This window comes from Octopus sinensis, linkage group LG11, assembly GCF_006345805.1.
Source record: "Octopus sinensis linkage group LG11, ASM634580v1, whole genome shotgun sequence".
NCBI lineage: Eukaryota > Metazoa > Mollusca > Cephalopoda > Octopoda > Octopodidae > Octopus > Octopus sinensis.
This window is the reverse complement of record NC_043007.1, coordinates 43,340,006-43,360,194: the sequence shown is the minus strand read 5'-3', so window position 1 is coordinate 43,360,194 and position 20,189 is coordinate 43,340,006. Positions and strand designations below refer to the sequence as shown.

The 20,189-nt window shown below is 38.4% G+C and overlaps 2 protein-coding genes across 2 annotated transcripts; one reads left to right on the top strand and one right to left on the bottom strand.

Annotated features, from left to right (window-relative positions):
- Nucleotides 1-13,891: 13,891 nt before the first annotated feature.
- Nucleotides 13,892-14,463, top strand: LOC115217318 (histone H4). Its single transcript, XM_029786970.2, has one exon. The coding sequence runs from the start codon at nt 13,912-13,914 to the stop codon at nt 14,221-14,223; it is 312 nt and encodes a 103-aa protein (XP_029642830.1). The 5' UTR covers nt 13,892-13,911; the 3' UTR covers nt 14,224-14,463.
- Nucleotides 14,464-17,265: 2,802 nt separating this feature from the next.
- On the bottom strand, nt 17,266-17,883 carry LOC115217309 (histone H2B, gonadal). Its single transcript, XM_029786958.2, has one exon. It carries the CDS (start codon nt 17,803-17,805, stop codon nt 17,431-17,433), a length of 375 nt encoding a protein of 124 aa, XP_029642818.1. The 5' UTR covers nt 17,806-17,883; the 3' UTR covers nt 17,266-17,430.
- Between the last annotated feature and the right edge of the window lie 2,306 nt (nt 17,884-20,189).

The window sequence follows — 20,189 nt, the reverse complement described above, 5'->3', positions numbered from 1 at the left end:
AATTATATCTGTACATGGTTAAGATAAAGGGAAAGAGTAAAAATCTTGTTCCTTTTGTACTGGGTTTCAGTTTTATGTAGGCCATCTTCTCCATAAACAACACTATGCTCAATATATTGGTGCTCCTGTTCCTGTCTACTTGACTGCTGTTATGTAATATTTAGCACCTGAGGTACTATAAGACTCCGCCGGTTACGACGACGAGGGTCCCAGCTGATACGATCAACGGAACAGCTTGCTCGTGAAATTAACGTGCAAATGGCTGAGCATTCCACAGACACGTGTACCCTTAACGTAGTTCTCGGGGATAATCAGCGTGACACAGAGAGTGACAAGGCTGACCCTTTGAAATACAAGTACAACTCATTTTTGCCAGCTGAGTGGACTGGAGCAACGTGAAATAAAGTGTCTTGCTCAAGGACACAACGCGTCGCCGGGAATCGAACTCACAACCTTACGATCATGAGCCGAATGCCCTAACCACTAAGCCACGCGCCCTCACCTGAGGTACTAAATAGACAAGAATTGCTGCCAAAGATTACAAGAAATCTCAAATTATTCCCCCATCACTTGCTATCCATAATTATGAAGAATCAAACTTTTGTCTGGAATGATGCTTGCCAAATGTTAAGTCTTTCCAAATTTCAGGCTGTACTTCTCCCCCAATAGACACAAAATTTACATAGTAATGATTTAAATGCTTGCCTATATTACTCTCAATAATCCCTTTCAAGGCCTCTAACATTTAGTATTGTTTATTACCTTTTTACTGATAACAATTTTCAGACTGATTATCAAAGGATGAAAAGATTTCTAATAAAGTTACTTCTCAGCAAGCCATCCAGGTGATGGCACTCAGATTATTCTTTCTTAAGTTGATTGTTGCCAATTCATTTCAGTATTATCATTTGTTGGATATTTATGGTACCAGTTAGTTGTCTTGCCTTGGACTCTTAACTTATTAGGGTGCTGTTATGTCTTGGATATTTTAAACTTGATGTAGAGCTGATTCCTTTCCACAACTAATTTTGGTGGACTTTTGGAAGAGTTACCTTACCAAGGTTGGAATTTCTCAGTTTTTGTTGGGATTTTTCCAAACTTTTTTTTTTTTGTATCTCACATTTCAAAACAATGGAGCAAAAAATGAAGGAGTAAAGAAGAATCGACCCCGAAATGAAGGGCAAAGTTGACCTCAGTGAGAGTTTGAAGAGAGAGTGCAGAGAATTCATACAAATGCCTCAAGATATTCTATCTAATACCCTTAGCTAATGTAGTTATATTCAAGATAGTTTTCGGTTCTATTTAAAATTTTCTAAATGACAACTCAGTCAAAAAACACGTATACAGTTAACCATTAACTCTGTTTAGGGGTCACCTTTAAATACTGAGTGCATATGTATATTCTGCATATAAATACATACATATACATATATGTATGATGACAGACTCTCCCATCGTTAGACGATGTATGAGGGCTTGACAATTTCTTACCGAACAACTACACAGATGATTTGTTTATAGTGATCAAATGTTTGTGTAGACATAAGCTCACTCCCACCATCAAATCGACATTACCTGCACAGGTGCAACGGGTGCCACATGTCAGATGATGAAATGATGGCAGAGCAATATGAAATGAAGTGTTTTGCTCAAGAACACAATGCAACGTCCGGACTGAGAATCAAACACATGATCTCACAATCGTGAATGCAATGCCTTAACCACTGAGTCATGTGCCTTCACTGTGTGTGTGTGTGTATGTATATATATATATATATATATATATATATGCATATAAATGCATATATATATATATATGCATATGTATGCATATATATAACGGGAAGCTTTATGAAAATAGACAAAAGACGAAGGCAGGTGGAAAACAAACGAACAATTGTATTAGTATGGCGCTCAGGAAATATAAATAAAACAAGTCTTTAACGTTTCGAGCCTACGCTACATATATATAAGAAATGAGTAGATAGACAGCCGACAACTGATGATGGGTCCTTTCTCAGTGTTTACTTGTTCTGTTTTCCATTTTTTCCTCGTTTGTTTATGTATTTCATGTTTTTGCACCGTTGGTGATGTCCTGTACCCATATATGCATGTATATATAAATATATACATATAGTGAGAGAGAGAGAGAGAGAGTAAATATATATAGAGAGAGTGAGAGAGACAGAGAGAGATAAAACTTCCCCACCACAACCTCGTTTAGGCTTAGCAGCCCTTTCTGTTTGTTTTCATTGTCCTATTTTTGTCACTAATTTTGACCCTCCACAAAATCCCAAATTTTATTTAATTTGTGGGTGCAACTGTTTTATCAAAGGCATATCTTGTTGTGAATTGCTTGAAATTCAGATTAGAAAAACAGCTGACAACTGATGAAGGGTCATTCTTTGTGTTGTTTGTCTTGTTTTCCATTTGTTTCTTCTGTTGTATGCAAAAAAAAGTTCATATTCCATGTCCTCATACATCGTATTTTTTATTGTTTACATTTTGTGACGTCCTGTGCCCACATATGCATATGTATATACATGTAAGTATGTACGTATACGTATATATATTATATATATATATATATATATATATATATAATATATATATATATATATATTATATATATATATATATATATATATATTATATATATATATATATATATATATAGGCACAGGAGTGGCTGTGTGGTAAGTACCTTGCTTACCAACCACATGGTTCTGGTTCAGTCCAACTACGTAGCACTTTGGGCAAGTGTCTTCTACTATAGCCTTGGGCTGACCAAAGCCTTGTAAGTGGATTTGGTAGACGGAAGCTGAAAGAAGCCAGTGGTATATATATATATATATATATATATATATATATATATATATATATATATGTAGCAGGTTGAAAAGGAACACACAAGTTGATATATATGGAATAAAAAGTCAAAGTAGAAAATGCTAAAATAATTTTAAAAAAGCATTTCAGTACAGGCTTCAGTCATTGAGACTGTAGCGGACCATTAGTGAAATTCATCCTCTTTCTCTGACATATATAATATAAATACAGACATAGCAGATAACAGCTAACCTTTTGGCCGCTTGGGCCCAGTTGTGTCCACTACTTCTCTTGCTGTATTATGTGCCAATATGCAACCCAACCAATCGTAACCTTCTGATAAGGTCCCATGACCCAGTCTTCTGAATGCTCCGTATGAGCCTATAATTTGCTATAAAAGCTTCAGTGATTCACCGTATCTCATCTTTGGTCCTAGTCCTTCTAAGGACTAATCTCTGACCACAGAGCATCCAGCAACACACAGCTAGTTCCAGTGACAGACACCAACGCCAACAGCATTTCAAGACCTCCACCATCGTCGCCTTCAATCTTAATGACACCTCTATCTCCATCGCCTTCATCTTAACGTTGTCTCCACCACTGTCCCCTTCATCTTATCAATGCCAACATTCACCCAGGTTTAACTTCTCACTGTTTGTGAATACTTCACCATGGTTAACAGTAAGCTCAACCTGCAAGAACCTTCTGTACCAAGTAACCTGGCACAGCATAGAAGCCACAACAGCTACACGACATGTGCTCAACCAGCTCTGCAATTGTCGCCTCAACTTCTTTGTTGCAGAATGTCTACTATAGCGTACATTACTGCGAACTGGTATTTAACTTCATCTTGTGTCTGAACTTCTAGCATCCTGTTATAGACTCTTTCTATTGCTCTGTATTTTATCTCACACGCATACACCCTTGTTTGTACATACCTACACATCATGTATGCTTGATGGCCTGTCTACTATTATTGTTCTTATGTACTTATGGTAAACACACAGACACACTCAGCTAACACTCATACACATCATTGTATGCATGACGGCCTGTCTATTATTATTGTTATTATATATATACTTATGTCGCACACACGTACACACACTCTGCTACCCACATGTTAACATCTAAATAAACCTTTCTCTTACATTCTCCAGTTGTGTCGGCTTCTCTCTTTTCCTTCTTATTCATTTATCCATATTTTTGGTTTTTATTGTAAGGCAACTGTGTGGTGTTTAAAGGAGTCATTCATTCTTCACCTCTCCTTTTCGCACGGTTGTTCTACAAGACTTTTTCAACTGTAAGTATGGAAAACAATTAAATTTTGGAAAAATTAAAAGAAAAGTTGGATGGCTCCCTCGTGAACTCAAGTTGGTGTTATTGACTTCAAGGAATAACAAAGCAGTGTTAAGAATTGCGTGAATATTACAGCAGGGACAGCCAAATACTAACCGAACAAGTTTTTCTAGAGTGTTGCAACAAAAAAGAAAATCAGGGAGAACAACTTTTTTTTATATAATTATTTAAAAAATATAATCTTTTCTACTCTAGGCACAAGGCCTGGAATTTTTTTTTGTGGGGGACAGTTGGTTATATTGACTCCAGTATGCAACTAATACTTAATTTATTGACCACAAAAGGATAAAAGGCAAAGTCGACCTCTAGTTATTAAAACGATTAGTCCACCGGGGTCAACTTTGCCTTTCAGCGTCGATAAAATAAGTGCCAGTTGAACACTAGGTCGATGTAATTGACTTGCCCCTTCCCCTGAAAGTGCTGGCCTTGTGCCAGAATTTGATACCAATTTATGCTAGGTATTATGTACTTCTCTGAAGATCACAACATAAAGTAAAATGTTACCAAAATATATGTTATCTCGTGGAAGGAATGGGTTAAATATTTCGTTACTGTGAGAAATACAAAGCACGTAGAGAATGAAATACCTATATATATATATATATATATATAAAGCTGAAGTTGTCTGTGTGTGGCAGGTTTGGTAGCCTTCAACTAACACTATCTCCTCCGAGACCCTGCGGCGCAAGTTGACCAAAATTGAGAGTATGATAGAAGAAGGCTTGCTCTTCATTCCGTAGAAGATAAAATTCAAATCAGACCATTTAACACCAAAAATTATTTACATCAAAAAGGTGCTTTTTTTCTATGAAAATCCCTATATTTTACGATTTTTTTATTGCTGTGTCGCCATTTTTCGGTGTATTTCAACCAGAAAAATGTTCACTTAAAGAGAATAACAAGCTACATAATGTAAAATTTTTACTTTTCAAAAATGCCAATTCTAAAGGGTCGAAACAAACCCGAGCAACGCCAGGAGATACTGCTAGTTTGTGATAAAATATTTAAAATGTACGTTTCTTTTTAAATCATCCCTTCTTTTCACAAATCACTATTACTTTCTCTACGAATAAAGGTACATGGATAGAATGCTTAAAATAAAGTTGTAGAAGAAATTAACCATTTCATTGTTCTTTTGAGACGTGGTTGTATTCGAATCTATTTCATGCTTGCAGCATTCTATTTGAACTATAATTAAACTTCAAAAAATAACACCTTGTAACGATGCGGATCAAAAGAGCAAAAATACTGAGCTTAGCTTTTACTATTTAACGGTAAGTAACCCGAGATCCCACTTCTATCGCTGCATTTTCAATATCTAAGAGGTGATGGAAGCAGTTGTTAACAATTACACCCTTTCATTAACTTGAATCATTATCCCATTTCACAAACTGCCAACTCGGCTTCAGTGGCCACTGGCTCTGCAGAAACGAAGGTCTTTGATGTCTGACACGATCATCTCTTACATGAGTTATTACGGAAGTAGATAGTAGCAGAGAATTTTAAATTATTAATTAAAATTATATTCTCCGTCATGAGAACAATCATTATGTAATTTGCTTAGTCTGACAATAAATACATAAATAGCAGGGGAGACAACCCCCAAATATTCTTTTCTACTCTAAAGTACAAGGCCCGAAGTTTTGCGGGAGGGAGCCAGTCGATTAGATCGGCAAGTATGCAACAGGTACTTAATTCATCGACCCCGAAAGGATGAAAGGTAAGATCGACCTCAGCAGAATTTGAACGCAGAACGTAAAGACAGACGAAATACTGCTAAGCATTTTGCCCGGCGTGCTAACGTTTCTGCCAGTTCGCCGCCTTACAACCCCAAAATATTAAATGCAGGGAGGAATGAACCAGAGATTTAATAGTACGGTAACTTATTACATGTTTCGCTCTTGTTAGACTTCATTTAACGATGAGATCCACTATAATAATTTTCATCACTAAGGGTTTGATTGTAGTTATTGATGTTTTGGTTTACATCAAGTAACCATTACATTGACAATATTGTCAACAATCTGATCGATGGAATAGTTTCTGGGTTTCACTCACCACACCAAATGTTTGACCATCAGTACGCACACATATTTTGTAGAGTATATACGTTATATACACACCGAAATGTACATAACCTTTATTTGACTTCTTTTTTCCTCAACTGAAAATTGTTGTTCACTCAGGATTATAACATACGAATTTGATGACATGCTTTGGACCGATGGAGTACAACTTTAATAATTGACCGAAGTATAACTAATCATTCCGAACACGTGTCAGTTGACCACTGGAGTCGATGTAATCAACTTACCTCTCCCCACCCCGGAAATTGCTGGTCTTGTGCCAAAATTTCAAACCAATATTTTAAACATTATTTACATTTGACGGATATTTGTCCACATCTTGTTTGTTGTTAACGCAACATTTCGGCTGATATATCCTCCAGCCTTCATCAGGTGTCTTGGGGGAAATTTCGAACCTGGGTTCTCATTCCTAAGGTATTTTTCGATGTTGATGTTGTTATTATTACTATTATTATTTAGGTCACTGCCTGGAATCGAACTGGGAATCCTGGGTTAGTAGCCCGCGCTCTTAACCACTACGCCATACGGACATATGTCGTAGTGGTTAAGAGCGCGGGCTACTAACTCCAAGACTCCTAGTTCGATTCCAAGCAGTGACCTGAATAATAATAGTAAGAAGAAGAAGAAGAAGAGTGAAAAATACCTTAGGAATGAGAACCCAGGTTCGAAATTTCCCCAAGACACCTGATGAAGGCTGGAAGGTATCTCAGCCGAAACAATGTGTTAACAACAAACAAGATGAGGACAAATATCCGTCAAATGTAAATAATTCCTTATCTCTTAACTATAGAACTACAATATTTTAAATATGGATGTTAACGTGAATTTTCTAAAAGATGTTAATTTGTTATTTTCCTTGTCTTCAAAATATAATAGCTGCAGTATATCGTTCGTTTTAAGATACATCTTGAAGATATTTCTAGGGTCCCCTCTAAGGCTGCGAGCTGGCAGAATCGTTAGCACGCAGAGCGAAATGCTTAGCGGTATTTCGTCTGCCGCTACGTTCTGAGTTCAAATCTGCCGAGGTCGACTTTGTCTTTCATCCTTTCGGGGTCGATTAAATAAGTACCAGTTACGCACTGGGATCGATATAATCGACTTAATCCGTTTGTCTGTCCTCTCTGTGTTTAGCCCCTTGTGGGTAGTAAAGAAATAGGTATTTCGTCTGTCTTTATGTTCTGAGTTCAAATTCAGCCGAGGTCGACTTTGCCTCTCATCCTTTCGGGGTCGATAAATTAAGTGCCAGTTGCGTGTTGGAGGTCGATCTAATCGATTGACCTTGTGCCTAGAGTAGAAAAGAATATCAGACCCCATCTACCAGTTGACCCAGCCGGAGTTGATCAAGAACCAACTTGCATCCCAATATCAACAAACCGCTGGTTTGCCCGCTTTATCCAAAGTCACCCATCCAGTGGCCTTCTTAACAGCTTCAGTGATGGAATTTTAAATCCTCCTCTTTGCTGCACCACTAATTCCAAGTCTGGTCAAAACCTCTACAGCCTACTTCACAACATGCCCGCCAGCCTCGATTTCTACACTACTATAACAGCTCCTGTTATTTGGCAAGATTCCTCTTATGAGTTTCTTCCATGTGTTCCTCCCAGAGCACAATCAGTTTTCACGTGATCACATATTTGCTGGAATTGAAGATCATTATGTCTGAGCAGAGTGTTGTTGGTACAATGTGATCTGGGAACTTTAACCGTTCCACGATATCTACTCTTAGCTGGTAGTCTGGGCTGTGAAAAGTAGGCATGACGGTCGTTGAAGTTTCAGTGAACTCCGGCTCTAAGAAAAGCGATGGCATCTTCCCTTGCGTGATATTCACTGTACTGAATGACTGTTGGTATATCCGCAACTGCCCTGAGCACCTGGTTGTGCCGCCTGTGGTAGCGGCCATCAGCTAAGACTCTGAGGCAGCTGGTGTTGAAGGGACCATCTAAGGACAGGTAGGTGTTGGATTAGAAATCCGATATGACGGACGTCAATCAGCCGGAGACCTGACCAGGTGTATATTGGCCTCTGATGTATATTTTCCGCTGATGTATATTGGTCCACCTTGTCCGGGCTCCTTGTTCACTGAGTCCCACCATCCTGTTTGCCCTTGCTTCTTTAATGCCTATGCGAACTTCTTTGAGTAGATATTGTCGCTCTTCGCCTTTAGCGCTTCAAATTGATGGATTGGAAGGCATCCCAAGCCTGACTGTCAGTCTCAACTAGAGACCTCTCCCTTGACCGTTACATTGCCAACGACAACTTTCTGGTAGTGTTGCACTTCCTACCTGTGCGAACTGCAATGCCAGGGTTATGGTTAGCTCCTGCTACTTTTATGTCACTAGAATCTCTGTAGTTCATGGCCTATCTTGCTCTTGTCACTATGAACTTCTCTGAGAAGCCGCTGAATGGGAGGCGAAAATGTTAGTCGACCCATAGAAAGCGACGCTGCTTAGGCTTCTTGGTAAGTCTGTAAGAGTTAGCACTTCCTTCTCTAAGCCTAGATTCGAAATCGAATCCAAGAATCATCGGTCGTCAAAAACCAACGCATGTATAGGCGCGAAATTTAAAGATCCCTTTGTTCTGTCAAAAAGTGATTGATCATCTCCCTTTGACCTGCGACCTCAGCCATGTCAGGCGAAGTTCAACTGGACAAGCGCTGACCTACTTAAGTAGTATCTCTGTTGCAGTATGTCTATCTTTCTAGCTGTTTCAAATATTATAAATACAAGGGAAAAACAGAGAATAAAACACAATCGCAGCTGACACACCAGCAGACAGATTTATCTCGCCCCGCGTTTTGGAGACGACAGAGAAATGCCTACAGTATCTATCGGCTACTGTTCCGAATGATTCACGCAGACAAACATATTCATCTTTAATATGTGTTCTATACAAGCAATTCGTAGCATTTGCTTACATTTGTATGTAGTGTACTTATAACCCATGTAAATAAATCCCTTTTTAATCATGAAACAGTTTATGTATTTATTTACGTACACACACATCCACTACAAGTCTAACCACCCCCTCAGAAACTGATAATCTTCATCTCCAGGATTCCCACCGTTAACATATAATGACAGGGGCCACAAAATACTTGGCAGTATGGTTTGCTGGCGTATCCAAGTTTTGAAGCGACCAGGTAGTCCAGTTTGTCGACCTTAATAAGCCATTTCTCAAGGTTGTCACTTGTTCTGCAGATAGAAACTGCGTCCTTCAGGCTGCTGTCAAAGAGTTTCTCCAAGCTCTTGACTGGTTGTTCTGTCAAAGTTGGGATGGCACGTCAGAACAAAATGAAACGAAGCTTCACCACTTACCCTTTCCTTAGCACAAGACACCTCGATTTTGATGATTTAAAGCTCATCATTGTCCATGAGATGAGCATTTCAAGTCCTTGAAGGATCCGCCTGCCACGGGCAACTGATTGGGTCGTCTACGAAAGGCTCTTATAAGTAGCTGTTGCATGCCAGATTTCGTCTGGGATTTCTGACCTCTACCGATTTGATCACCATGTGCATGGTGAGGGAGAAAAGGATTATTGAGACAGTGCACCCAGTTATAATGCTCCTTTCCAACCTGTCTAGAGGTGAATCTCGTCTAGAAGTTGCATAGATAATCCAGAATGAGGTGAGTGATCTTCCTGGGGACATGTCCTTGAAGAGCCTCCGCTACCAGCTTGTGTGGCATAGACCCACAGATTTTTGCGAGGTCCAGCCACAAAACCACCAGATCTCCCTTACCTCCTTTTTGCTTTTTTCCAGTCGTGCGCCCACGTGTGTTCACTAAGCAGCCAGGGGTTTCAACAACCCTACCTTTCTGTACCGATGTGTCTAGCGTTCATCATCTGAAGCTGCTCTCTTTCAGAACTGCTTTACTCAATGACTGAAACTAGGAAGAGTAGAGAATTTTAATAAATAAATATGACAAAGGCGATATTTCTTGTCATCACAATTATAACAGAGAGGGTTGCAAAAACCTTTATATGTCTAGAAATAGCAGTCAAACAACCCACTATAAACACTCATATTCTATCTCTTCACAATAAAGCTGTTGGTGGGTGACATGACATAAAAATTCAGATAGAATATGAATGTTTATAGTAGTTTTGACTGCTAATTCTTGACACAGACTTCTTTAATGAAATTTATGATTACATGTTTGGCCATTGATATATTCATAAATAATTATTAATTATTGTTATATTTCGGAATGGTCATATTGCCAGTTTAGCCAATAAAAACACACGCACTATATATTTGGTGTTATTTTGCTTCAGTGATATTTATTTTTTACATTAATCTTAATCTTATTTCGGTCAGAGTTCTTTCGTCACACTCCTGTGACCGCATCAGTGGTCCTTTGTTTTCTTCTTTCTTATTTGTTTGTGTCTCTCCTTACTAACCGTCAACCATTTTGTATTTCTATTGTGCGTTTAAATATTGTATTTCACCTTCAAAGTGGAGACAGGTGTAATATAAAACAATCATTTGACGCCTTGCACTATATAAGCTGTATGTATTTCCTTTTCAAACATGTGACTTTTGTCAAGTAACTTGATCATATCTGACGAGGAACGAAAGTATTTAAATATTCAAACGTACTAATTATTAATTATTAATAATATATCGTTTTAAACAGAATTTTCTCAAGAACGCCAAGAGAAAAATCTACCAGTACACGAAGTTTAAAAGTGTTTAGTTACAAAGAAATTATTTTTTAAATCTGCCGGTCAAAATGTAAAGATCCACACATATATATATACAATTGTAAGGTGCTATTTAGTATTTCTAGCAAGATCTAACGACAGCGCAAAAGCTGTTATTTAAACCCAATACCACAAGTCGTTGCATATCTTAAACTGTAGGAACGCGTAAATCAAAATTAGCAAGCGATGCGTTTCGTTCCTCGTCAGATACGATCAAAGGCCACGACCAAGTTACTTGATAAAAGTCACATGTTTGAAAAGGAAATGCATACAGCTTATATAGTGCAAGGCGTCAAATGATTGTTTTATATTACACCTGTCTCCATTTTGAAGGTGAAATGTGTTTTTTTTTTTTCATGCTCTGTAATGTTTTGAACGAATCTAAATTCCTCCTTGCAACGGACAGACTCGAGCAGTGGTTCCCAACCATTTCACTATCAAGGACCCCTTTTATTTAAATGAGTTTTCCTTCGGACCCCTTTTAATATGCTTATTCTTATGTTTATATATATGAAACATTGAATTTAGTTCACGGACCCCCAGTACTACCTTTGCGGGCCACAAGTTGGGAACCACTGAACTAGAGCGAGGGATGCTTAGATGCTATATCTCGACCCGCTACAATTAACAGTCTCCCATTAATAAAATGTTCATACCTACATACGCTATTACTTTATTTCATCAAATTGGCCATTAAGGCCGAACATAGATAATACGAGGGGCGTTCAATAAGTAATGCCCCTGACCCACTTGCAGTTGTTTGACCTAGCTGAAATTTTGCATGTGCACTTATTTATACCTCTATAGATTAAGTGACGAATTACACCTCTGAACTAATTGTGGTTTCTGATTTACAGGTGTTTGAACTGAGTCAAGTGTGAAATGGAGCCTGTTGAGTGTCGAGCAGTGATCTGGTTTTTGTATTTGAAAGGACGCACACCACGGGAGACTTTTGATGAAATGAAAGTAACTTATGGTGATGATGCCCCATCATATGACCTTGTAAAACGCTGGCATTGTGAATTCAAACATAGTCGGAACTCTGTGGAAACAGCTCCCAGATCTGGTCGCCTCCTTCTGCCGTTGATGAGACGTCTGTCCGTCAAGTTGAGGCTGCCATTTTGGAAGGTCAACGCATAACTATTCGCCAAATAGCCCATAAGGTCAAGATTAGTACCGGGTCTGTGGAAACTATCATTCATGACCATTTGCATATGCAAAAGGTGTCTGCCAGATGGATTTCCAGGTTGCTCACACCTTTCCAGAAGCAAGAACGCGTTGAGTGCTCGAGGATGAATTTGGAGATGTGCCAAGAAGATGAGTCAAAATTTTTCAAAAGACTGATCACACAGGATAAAACCTGGGTCCATCACTATGATCCATAGACCAAAGCCCAGTCAATGCAGTGAAAGCACCGTGACTCACCTCCTCCAAAGAAGGCAAGGGTGCAGCCCTCCGCTGACAAGGTTATGCTCACAGTCTTCTGGGACCAGGACGGAGTAGTGATGACAGATTTCCTGGCAAATGGTACCACAATTACAGGAGCCTATTATGCTTCACTTTTGAGGAAATTAAGAGAAGCTATCAAAATCAAGAGGCGGGGCAAGATCAGCAAAGGCATCCTCCTCCTGCAGGACAACGCTCCGGTCCACAACTCGAGTGTCGCCAGATCAGAAGCACAGGCGTGCAACTATGAACTCCTCCCCTTGCACCCTCTGATTTTCACCTCTTCCCAGCCATGAAGTTGATTTTGAAAGGAAAGCGTTTCCCAGATGATGCAGCCTTGACTTCTGAAGTCACGTCGTGGTTGGAGGACCAAGCTGGGGTCTTCTACAAAAACGGTCTCCAGAGCTGTATCAAACGATGGGAGAAATGCATAACTCTGGGTAGTTCCTATGTAGGAAAAGACTAATAACTGTGCCAAGTGTCGTTGCTCTACTGCTATGGGAAGTGGGTCAGGGGCATCACTTATTGAACGCCCCTCGTAGGTAGCTGCGGGCTGGACAGAGACATTAATGAGGATGATAGAATGATGAAAAATGGAACAATGAGAGGGGCACCGGCGCCCGCCGACCGAACACCCCTCGAATTCAGTTTCTTTTTACGCTATTACTTATTACTACCACTACTCTGCTAAATTTTCGTAACGCCTACCGAGAACTACAGTACCTGGTCACTAACGATGGGGTTTGGTGACCGGCCGCTAGACTACATCATGAAAGTTATGAGGAAAAAAAACGGATTGGGTGAACTTTCCGACAGCCCTTTCACCAACACTTCGGAAAAAATTTTCCCCACAAATTTCTTCATAATTGTAATCTATGCTGTTTGAAAGGTGTTTCTGTAAAATTTCATGAAAGGATATTCATTTTCCTGAAAGTTATGAGGGGAAAAAAACGGATCGTGTGAATTTTCCGACAGCTCTCTTCCTACTCCTTCGGAAAAAATTTTTCCCATTAATTTCTTTATAATCGTAATTTTTCCCATTTGAACAGTATTTCTATAAAATTTCATCAATATACATCCATTTTCCTGAAAGTTGAGGGAAAAATCGGACCTTGTGAATTTTCCGAAAGTCCTCTCCTCACCCACCCCCGTTCGTTTGCGCAATTATTTTTAATATTCATTTTCTACACATTTATTTTGCACTTAATAGGCTGGGTTATTTTTTTGTTTGTTTTCAAACTTTATACTGACCTTGCAAACAATCTACTTAGTAAGCCATTTTACTTATCTCACCTAACAACTAGACAATGAATGTACTGAATGGGAAGGCAGCATAATAATTAGTCAAACATTGGCTACTGCTGCTGATTTACCCATCTAACTACGAGTCACGTGATTCGTATACGATGGTGCTTTCTGCTACGTCCGTATATCTAGTATATATTAATGTGCCGCGACTACTTTATTAGAACGAGAAATTCTGTAAACATGAGTGGCCGCGGTAAAGGAGGCAAAGGCTTGGGGAAAGGAGGTGCTAAGCGTCACAGGAAGGTGTTGAGAGATAACATTCAGGGTATTACTAAGCCTGCAATTCGTCGTCTCGCTCGCCGAGGTGGTGTAAAACGTATCTCTGGTTTGATCTACGAAGAAACCCGTGGTGTATTGAAGGTGTTCCTGGAGAATGTTATCCGTGATGCCGTTACGTACACAGAACATGCCAAGAGAAAAACTGTCACTGCTATGGATGTAGTCTATGCACTGAAAAGGCAAGGAAGAACTCTATATGGCTTTGGCGGTTAAACACTTTAGTTCAGCCTGCAGATGCAACCGGCCCTTTTCAGGGCCACTAACATTTTAATGTTCGTTTTCTCAATCAAATCACCTACGATATGTATTTTGTGCTGCGAATTGTACATTTACTAGATTTTTTTCCCACTTGCTCGAATCAGAAGTTCAAAATTAATAAGCCGAATCAGCAACATTGTGTATGTTACAATATAGTCGTGTTAAGAACCGATATATTCTTTTAAAATTTATGTACAATAAATTGGTTATAACATCCAATACACAAAATATTTTTGCAATGTTTATTATACAATTCCTAATTATATAACGGGACTTGGAAATCTTTCGAAGAATGTATACGGGAAGTGAAACTTAAATACTTATTCTTGTATTTTTTTCAGTTGAATCCCTTATGTTTATGTGTATTTGTGATGTAAGTATATGTATGTGCACACAACACAAATATAAACACTTACATAAATATATATCGTGGCAGTTCTCTGAAAAAGTGTTCCAAATGTAACCAGTTTTTATTTCCTTATGCAAGGAGGAACCTAGAATCCTAGGCTTTTTCCTGCACAAGGAACCCGGAATCATATGCATTGTGACTAAGGCAGTTTGGGGGACATTTCAGATGTGTACCAGTCTTTTCTTTCGTTTAATTGTAGGGTGCGACTTAAGGGAGATTTTGCTAATTCTGCCAACGTGTCATGAAGTGTTTCGCTCAAGAGCACAGCATCCTACCCAATCAAGGAACTGAAACAATGGTTATTCAAAGTTTCGGATCAGGATGCCCACATGAATTGGATTTTCTCCGTTTTGACGGGGATTTTTCCTATTTTTTTCACTACGGCCTTGGAAATGATAAGTAGGGAGGGGAAAGACTACATAAGTTCATTTTTTTACTCCCCACTCCCATCTTCGGACCGATTTTTTATCCACTTAAAAACAATGGGAGGAGCCTTTTCGGTAAAAAAAAAAGATTGTAAATATTTTCAGAGGAAAAAGTATGATTTAAAGGAGATTTGGCTGGCGTTTCTAGCACATCCCAAGACAACCCTCATCGTTTATTTCTTACTCCCGCATGTATTGATGTTTTTCAATATTTTCCTTCCCATAAACATTTATGCTATAAAAAAAAATTTGAAAATTGATTTTTTTTCAAACCTACTCTCCGCCCCTGATTCTGTTTATAATTTTAAATATTGGAGATCCTGAGGTCATTTCTGGCATTTCATCCACAGTGATTTTTTTAAAAATAAGTATGTAAAAAATAATTAATTTTTAATAGCATACTTTTCTGTTAGACACACACAGCTTCGCTTAATAATGCTAGGGGTAAAAATTTAAATTATCATTTTGGGGCACGGGTCCATTGGTATCATCATTAAGAGGGGAGGGGAGTAAAAAAAAATCATAAATTTTCCAAACCGTTTTATCATAAAATGATGCTCCCCATCATTTCGAAGGCTGTGGTGAAAAACAATTGGAAAAATCCTCGTCAAAGCGGAGAAATTCCAACTTTCGTGGTGTTCTTGATCCGTAAATCTTCTCCCCACTCCCTTGGAAAAAATTCTCTATTGTAATCTATGCTACTTGAAAAGTATTTGTATAAACTTTCATTAAAAGATATTCATTTTCCTGAAAGTTATGAGAAAAAATCGGATCGTGTGAATTTTCCCCAAATCCTCTCCCCACCCCTTCTGAAAAAATTTTTCTCAAATTTCTTTATAATCGTAATCTATGCCGTTTGAAAGGTATATCCATTTTCTGTAAAGTTGAGGGGAAAATCGGATCGTGTGAATTTTCCGAAAGTCTTCGTTCGTTTGCGCAAATGTTTTCTACACACTTTTTAGACCTATTAGGCTTTTTTTTTTGCTGAAAGTAAACAATCAAAATCGGATCTTATGAATTTCCGAAAATCCTCTCTCCACCCTCCGGCTCAATGGCACACATTTTTCTCATTTTAATTTAATATATACCTATTATACACTTGTTCTAGTGACCGGGTTTTAAACATTAACCCCGATGTTTTCCTTCATAACTTTTATGAAAATGGATATCTTTTAATGAAATTGGATATAAAAACCTTTCAAACGGCATAGATTACAATTATAAAGAAATTTGTGAGGAAAATTAATTTATGAATTTCTTCGTCTTCGAAAGTCCTCTCCACACGCCCTCGGAAAAATTTTTCTCCACAAGATTTTTAATATTCGTAATCTATGCCATTTCAAAGATTTTTGTATAAAATTTCATGAAAAGATATTCATTTTCCTAAAAGTCATGATGGAAAAAATCGTATCTTGTGAATTTTCCTAAAGTCCTCTCCCCACCTCACGGTTCATTGGCGCAAAATTGTTTTCGTCAAATATACTTATTTTTACACCTATTACACTTGTGTTTTTGTTTTGCTTTGGTGGCACCTTCTCCCATGGTTTTAAGTGCACAGTACAAAAATAAAATGGCCAAAATCTGTCCGGAGGTGAGAGGAATCAAAGTTTAGAGCCCAGTGAAAAATAATTGGAAAAATCTGGAGAAACACGGATTATGGAGGATCCAACTGTTTTAACACATGGAAAAAGACTATGGCACGACTGTTTTAGGAGTCCGCGAATTCTTTTTCCAAATCTGCACGAATTTACGTGGAGGAAGCAAGTTTGGCACTCGTGAAGACGTCACCTTGACGTCTCTAATACAGAGAAGGATATGGGTAAAAATTTTCAGAATCGCAACCCCCATCCTAAGATTTTCCTTTCTCGTGGAATTTAGAGGGGTATCCTTCTCGACGTGCTGGATTATACTTGCAAACATACGAAGTTATTTCATACAACTAGATTTCCTTAAAATCGATTAACACACCTTGGTTTAAACTAAATTATTTGGCCAGATGAAAAAACAAAAAGTTACATCTCTTAGAAGCATATCCTTATGTTTCGTCATAAAACATGTCGGTAGTAGCAAACATGTTAATTTGAAATATTTTGTAGCTTTCGGAGCCTTTTCCACGAGAAGTAAAACCTGTAAGGAAGGGCACAAAGGTAATTCAGACTGCAAGCAACTGAAAATGTCAAGCATTTTATCATGAACAAAAAATAGGATGAGAAGCTAACCTAGCAAATAAGAACACAATTGCACATTTATCAATTGGAGAGATAACTTTACACAAATTTTGCTAGCCCTTAAAAGGGCCGTTTTATAGAAAGCAAGTGGTAGATCTCTCTACTTGCTACTGGTGTACTTGGTGACAGCCTTGGTACCTTCTGAGACAGCGTGTTTGGCTAATTCACCAGGAAGGAGAAGACGGACAGCAGTCTGTACTTCACGGCTACTGATGGTCGAACGCTTGTTGTAGTGAGCCAAACGGCTGGACTCAGAAGCTATTCTTTCGAACAAATCGTTCACAAAACTGTTCATGATAGACATGGCTTTGCTGGAAACTCCAGTGTCGGGATGAACCTGTTTCAACACTTTGTAGATGTAGATGGAATAGCTTTCCTTTCTCTTCCTCTTCTTTTTCTTATCTCCAGAACGCGCAGGCTTAGCCTTAGCCGCTTTCTTTGCTCCCTTCGACGGTGCTGCTACTGCAGGTGGCATACTTCTTGGTAGTCAGAATCAACTGCTGGAACAACGCGAAGCAATTCTATTTATAGTCGGCAGGTAGGCTCACCAGCACAATCTCTCAACATTTTAGCGCTTCAATTTCATTGGTGGATACTGGTGACTCACGCTTCACTTAATCACGTGACTACTCCATGCAACTGCTAACAATTTCCGGAGCTTAGGTTTACTGCATTAAAAGAAATTTTTCTTTAAGAATATAGTCTATTCGCGCAGGTCTTTCCCTTTATTAAGTCTAATAAAAATATATTTCATATGTTACTCATCGATCTTCAAAAGGAACTTTTATTTGTTTCAGTCATTAGACTACGGCCATGTTGGGGCACCACCTGGGAGAATTTTAGACGAATGAATTGACCCCGTACATTTTTAAGCCTGGTACTTATTCTACGGACCACAAGCCAAACCGGTTACCGATGGTGGACAAACAGACACACACACATAGGTGGAACTGGAGGACAGACAACCACCCACTAAACTGACCGTTCCGATTTTTTTTCAATCTACGGTGGGAAGTACGGATATTGAGAATATGGAGAAAAAAATTTTAATTTCAAATTTTTTATGAAAAACTCCAAAATTGACCCACAACCCATCCCGCTGTCTAAAAGTGAAAATGAACGGCTGTTTAGGACCACGGCATGTGAAGCCCTCGCCACGGAAGTATATGCTAAAAATAACAGCTAAATGTCCGGAGAATTTTTGTGCTTGTGGGTGCGCGCGCGCAACAATTTCTACAGCTTATCCAAATGAACAGAGGAGGTGGGGAGAGGACTTTCGGAAAATTCACAAAATCCGAGTTTTTCCCGCATAACTTTTAGGAAAATGGGTTTTTTCAATGAAATTTGATAGAAATACCTTTCAAACGGCATACATTGCGATTTTAAAGTAATTTATGGGGAAAATATTTTCCAAAGGATGGGGAGAGGACTTTGGAAAATTCACAAGATCCAAGTTTTTTTCCCTCGTAACTATATATGTGTGTGTGTGAATATATGCTTGTGTATATATATATATATTTTTTTTTTTTATGTATATAATATATAGATTAGATTGATAGAGAGTGAGAAATTAATGAGTGAATGAGAATAACAGCGAATGGTTTTAAAAGCGTAAAAATAATTGAAAAATGAAACAAAATTGAAGCGAAAACATTAAAAATTATTGAAAGTGGGTAGAAATAAACACTATGTAGTGTAGTAGTACTACGCTAGGGTATCTGTAGAAAGTTGAATGTGATTTCGGAATATAACGCGGAAAAATTCGGATCTTGGGAATTTTCCGCAAGTCCTCTCCCTCACCTCAAGATTTTCCCCACAAATTACTTTATAATCGTAATGTATGCCATTTGAAAGTTATTTCTATAATTTTTCATTGAAAAACTCCATTTTCCTAAAAGTTACGAGGGAAATGCTTGGATCTTCTGAATTTTCCGAAGTTCTCTCCCCACTCTCCCGTTGCTTTGCGCGCGTTTTTTTTTTTTTTTTTTCATATTCGTTTCCTACACAGTTTTACACCCATCCTAGTATTTTGGGGGGATTTTCATTTCCGGATCAAGATGTAAACATTAACCGAAATTCCTTCAGAAGGTTGGTCGGCCCGAGGCTATAGTAGAAGACACCCAAGATGCAGTGGGACTGAACCCAGATCTATGTGGTTGGGAATCAGACTTCTTGCCACACAGCCAACTTTGTGTCAATATATAAATCTAATGCTAGGTTGCTCATCAATCTATTTCCTTCAGCTATCGAACGCAAATGCAAATAAAGACGACCTCTTGTTTTGATTCTTTTTTATTCATTACACAGTAGCGTCTTTAAGTCTGAATAAATAGAAGTTAGTTCACGCTCTTCTAAATGACAGCTGTACAAATAGCATTGACTTTTTATTTACAAAAGACTCAATTCAATAAAAGTCATCTACCAAGATTTATTCTCTGAAACATGATACAAAATTAAAGTGCATAAACACCATTACATGCTCCCTATAAGCTTAAATATGAACTGTTTGATGAGACATGTTTACAAAAGCGTGTTTAATGCTATCCTAATAATGGTGTTCAAATGATAGTAACTTATTTTTGTCTTGTTCCAGTCATTGGACCACGGCCATGATGTACCTCTGCCCTGAAGGGGTTTACTCAAACAAATCGACCCCAGTGCTATATATATTCCATCTTCGAAATCAACTTACAAGGATTTGGTTGACCAGAGACTAAAACAGAAGACACCTACCCAAGGTGCCACGTAGAGGGACTGAACCCAAAACCATATCGTTGGAAAGCAAGCTTCTCACTACCGTCATTTACAAGAAAGTTGATTTCATTTCACGCGCAGAACACTAAAGGGAAACAACTTTAA

Coding starts and splice junctions, on each gene's coding strand:
- LOC115217309 (XM_029786958.2), bottom strand. CDS start 17,805: ATGCCACCTGCAGTAGCAGCACCGTCGAAGGGAGCAAAGAAAGCGGCT.
- LOC115217318 (XM_029786970.2), top strand. CDS start 13,912: ATGAGTGGCCGCGGTAAAGGAGGCAAAGGCTTGGGGAAAGGAGGTGCT.